The sequence below is a fragment of the Herpailurus yagouaroundi genome, unplaced genomic scaffold (assembly GCF_014898765.1).
Source record: "Herpailurus yagouaroundi ecotype Mexico unplaced genomic scaffold, PumYag 207, whole genome shotgun sequence".
NCBI classification, from domain to species: Eukaryota; Metazoa; Chordata; class Mammalia; order Carnivora; family Felidae; genus Herpailurus; species Herpailurus yagouaroundi.
In genome coordinates, this window is record NW_024412438.1 from 3,830,071 (window position 1) to 3,833,964 (window position 3,894).

The 3,894-nt window shown below is 58.1% G+C and overlaps 1 protein-coding gene across 1 annotated transcript in view; it reads left to right on the forward strand.

Annotated features, from left to right (window-relative positions):
• The window catches only part of MEX3A (mex-3 RNA binding family member A), a 10,826-nt gene that overhangs the window by 1,163 nt on the left and 5,769 nt on the right, over window positions 1–3,894 (forward strand). Inside the window, exon 2 of the mRNA XM_040452350.1 lies at window positions 3,170–3,306. Coding sequence (XP_040308284.1) covers window positions 3,170–3,306 — 137 coding nt within the window. The remainder of the gene's footprint in view (window positions 1–3,169; window positions 3,307–3,894) is intronic.

Genomic DNA, 3,894 nt, shown 5'->3' on the forward strand with positions numbered 1-3,894 from the left:
GGTCCCCCCCCCCCCCCCCCCCCGCCCCGACCCGGCCCCAAGAGAGCAATCAGCCCAGCCTGGCACCAGGCGCCCCTCCCCCTCCCTCTCCCCAGCCCGAAACCAGAGCTGGCGCCACTGGGTGAGGAATCTGGGGACCAACTGTCACAGCTCCGGTGTCACCCGCCTCCCGGACGCCGGGGTCCAGCCCTGAGTCCCAGAGGGGCCCTGTCAGCCAGCTGTCCTGGGGGACCCTGGCTCCACCCCGGCCTCTCTGAGTTGCTCTCCCTAGGGAAATCAGAGAGTGCAGGGGACCTGCTGGGGGGTGCTGGAGTGGGCGCTGGGGAAGGGCAGGGGCCTCTGTCCAGGCCAAACCTCAAGCTGGGCATCAGAGCCCTTGGAGACGGGTCCATGACAGCGGACGGACCTGTAGGGGCCTCCTCTCTTCTCCGTCCCCGTAGCCCTCCAAGGCCCAAAGACCGTCCTGCCCTCACATGCAATCCTGTTTGACCATGTTCTCTGAGTCACATAGGCTAGTTTCTGTGTCTTGCTGACAGCAGAGATCAAATCTGGTATTTCTTTTGTGTGTCCTACAGAATTTTACTTAATACATTCTAAGGGAAATTAATTCATTGTTCCAGCAACAGAGGGAAAACTGGCTGCACTGTCAGCAGGAAACACGGTGTTTAGATAGGTTCCCAGGAGGAGGGGTGTTAGGAAAAGAAAATGGAGACCCCGTAACACATAGGAGAGGAGGCTCCTCTGATGAGGACAGATGGAGAGGACGGGGGAGGTGGCTAAGAGGACCTCCATAAGGGCCAGCCAACTTGGTGGGGCAGCCTCCCTGGGGCTCTGGGAGTAGGGCATGGGGGGGGAGGTGCGCAAGAGCTAGGTATGTGCCCCATCACTTGGTACTTGGACAGGTGGTGACAAAGGGTGCCCACGTTTGCCCAGAAAAGAGAAGGGAGGTGCCTGGGTGGCTCGGTTAGTTAAGTGTCCGACTCTTGATTTCAGCTCAGGTCACGATCTCATGGTTCATGAGTTCGAGAGTTCATGAGTGGGCTCCACACCGACAGTGCAGAGCCTGCTTGGGATTCTCTCTCTCTCTCCCTCTCTCTCTGCCACCCCAGCCCCAACGGCACTCTCTATCTCTCTCTCAAAATAAATAAATACACTTACAAAAAAAAAAAAAAGAGAGAGAGAGAGAGAGAGAGAGAGAGAGAGAAGAGAAGGGACAGAGCTCCATACACAGACAAGCACGGTCTGCATCACCCTACCCCACTGCTCTCCTGAGCCTCCACACAAACCCAGGGCCACGCTGCTGTCCTGCCGTGTTTCGTAGCCAGACCTGTGTGCACACAGGGAGACACACACAGATACACCTGGACTGAGCCACGCACGGCACACACAGCCAACTCAACAGCTCCACGGGGGCCTTTGTTCCTCAGGCCCGCGGCTAGAAGCCTGCCCGCGCCGGCCACGGAGACAGAATTCGCTTGCATCCCAGCACTCGACAGGAATTATTTTTGGAATTATCTGCTGGTTGTTTGGGATAATCTTTTTTTCTACGAGGCCAGATCTAGAACTGGCTTTGAGTGACTCACAGTGGGTCAGGATCTCCTCCAGGGCCTGGCACATCCTAAGAGCTCAAAAGGAAGTAGTTAGCTGAAAGGAGGAATGAATGAAAATTAATTAACGAAGAGCGCAATCTAGCCAAAGTCCACTGCGAGGAGAGAACAACAGGGCCAGAGCGCTAACATGGGCCCAACACTTATCTTGAGTCAGGCACTGCGCTGGGGGCTTGTTTTTCCATTTCAGAGACGAGGAAACCAAGGCTCGGCAGCACCCGACTACTCAGGAAGCATGTCTGCCTCCAGAGGATTGCTCCTTCCTCTCACACCATGAAACTTCGAATATGCAGTTAACTGGACACCCTCTTACTGAGCTTCTGCTCTGGGCAGGGCTGCGTGCTGGGCACTGGGGGGCCAGGGAGGGGGACAATGACCAAGAGGAAAGACAGCGCTGTCCTTTAAGGCCTTGGAGTGGAGAGCTACGCCGTGCACACGCCGTTCTGGTCCCAGGCAGACAGCGAGGGGCGGGGTGGGGTCGGCACGGCCGTCTATTTCCAAGCAAAACTGTTTAAGTTAAGGCCTTCGGCCCGAATTCTGCAGCTGGCAGGCAGGCGGAAAGAGGAAGGGCCCTGGACAGAAACCTAGCTTGTCCAATACAAGTGTCAGTGGAAGAGGGGAGTCCCCTGAACAAAGGAGGCCATCAGCGTCTGGGAGCAAGAGAAGGACTCAGCCAAACCCCGCCCCATGAAAACTCTGCCGCCTGGGCAGTCTGGTGGTCCCCACTGTGGGTGGACATACCCCAGACCATCTGCAGGCACACGGTCCTGCGCGTGACCCAAGTGCCACTCGTGCACGCACCCTGCCCTCCAGGGGCACACGGTCACTTGGCCTCTCCTGCCTCGGTTATCTGTCTGGAGTCTCAGTGGGACCCTGAGGGCGACCCGTGGCGCACTAACACACCCAGGGCGGTGGGGGGGGGGGGGGGAGGGGAGACCTGACTTGTCTTTGTCGGCTCAGTGAGGTGGGTCCAGCAGGGGCCTCCGCCTCCCCTGCCCCACTCCTCACTCTACCCTTCCTGTTCAGCGGCTGCCCCCTCCCCGCACACACACACACACACACACACACACACACACTTGTTTCTGTCCTTTGTTTTCCACCCGGGCCAAATCCCCGGGGCTTCTTTGGTCATTAACCTCCTGCTTTAATTAGCTTAGTGGGGAAGCAGAGCAAATTCAGGGGTGGGTGTCAAGGGGGAATCTCATTTCGGTGGGGACAGGAAGGCTCGGAGCAGCTGGTGACAAAAATGCCTGGCACACAATAAGTCCTATACAAGTGTGTGCTATTTCTATTAATGTGAAAAACAGTCACCTGGTCCACAGAGCAGGAGCCTCCCCCCACGAGAGGGCCCCACGGGCCCCCAGGAGCACAGGTGGCCCAATCCACGTTCCTGGGGCAGAAGGAGAGGGGACAAGAGCCTACCTCTCCACTCCCTCTGCCGCTCAAGCCCTAAAGCTTGCTGTTAATGTTCGGTCAAATCCCCAGCGCAGGGGGCACCAACTCTGGGGCCCTCCAGGGGTGCCTGGCCATGGTTCCCCTCCCTTTGATCTTCTGCTGATCAGGAGCAAGAACCCTGCCCCTCCTGGGATCCTCCACTCTGGCCCCCAGCCTCCCGCTGTTCAAATCTCCTCTTTCCAAGAACCAGCTGAGGGAACTGGGCTTCACCGCCCGGCCCTCAAGGCCTCACAGTGGCAGCTCTGTGAGGTCACCTCATCTCTCTGTTCCCCGCCTCCAGGCAGGACTTCACCTCACAACCCAGTTCAGAGTTTGGGTTTCCAAGGCCCTGCAGAAAAGGACACCTTCCCACTGTAGCTCACCCCCACCCATTCTCACGAAACGATTTTGGGAAGTTCTTCTGAAAGTCCAACCTCAAGCCCTCGGGCTGCAGTGCCCCGTCTCTCCCCTTGGGAAGGGCCCAGGCATAAGAAGGGAGACAAAAGAAATGCTGGAGAGGCGGCGTAGGGAGGGAAAAGGTCGCAGTACACCCCGACTTGCCCCAACTCCCTCTAGAAGTACCCAGCTGTCCAATTCACGCCTTAAAAACTTATTTTTACTTTCACCGAACGTCCAGAGTGCAAGGAGCCGAATTAACGGGCTCGGGGGTGGGGGTGGGGGCAAGTGCAATGACGGTGGAGGCCCGAGAACAGATCACCCCCAAGGCGTCTGCGGGGCCCGGGCCCGAAGGAAGTTCCAGTCCCGAGCGCACCCCCGTCTCTCCTCCCTCCTTGGGCCGCGGCCGAAGCCCGGGGCTCTCCCCCGAAACTGTTAAGTCACTTCTCGCGTCCAA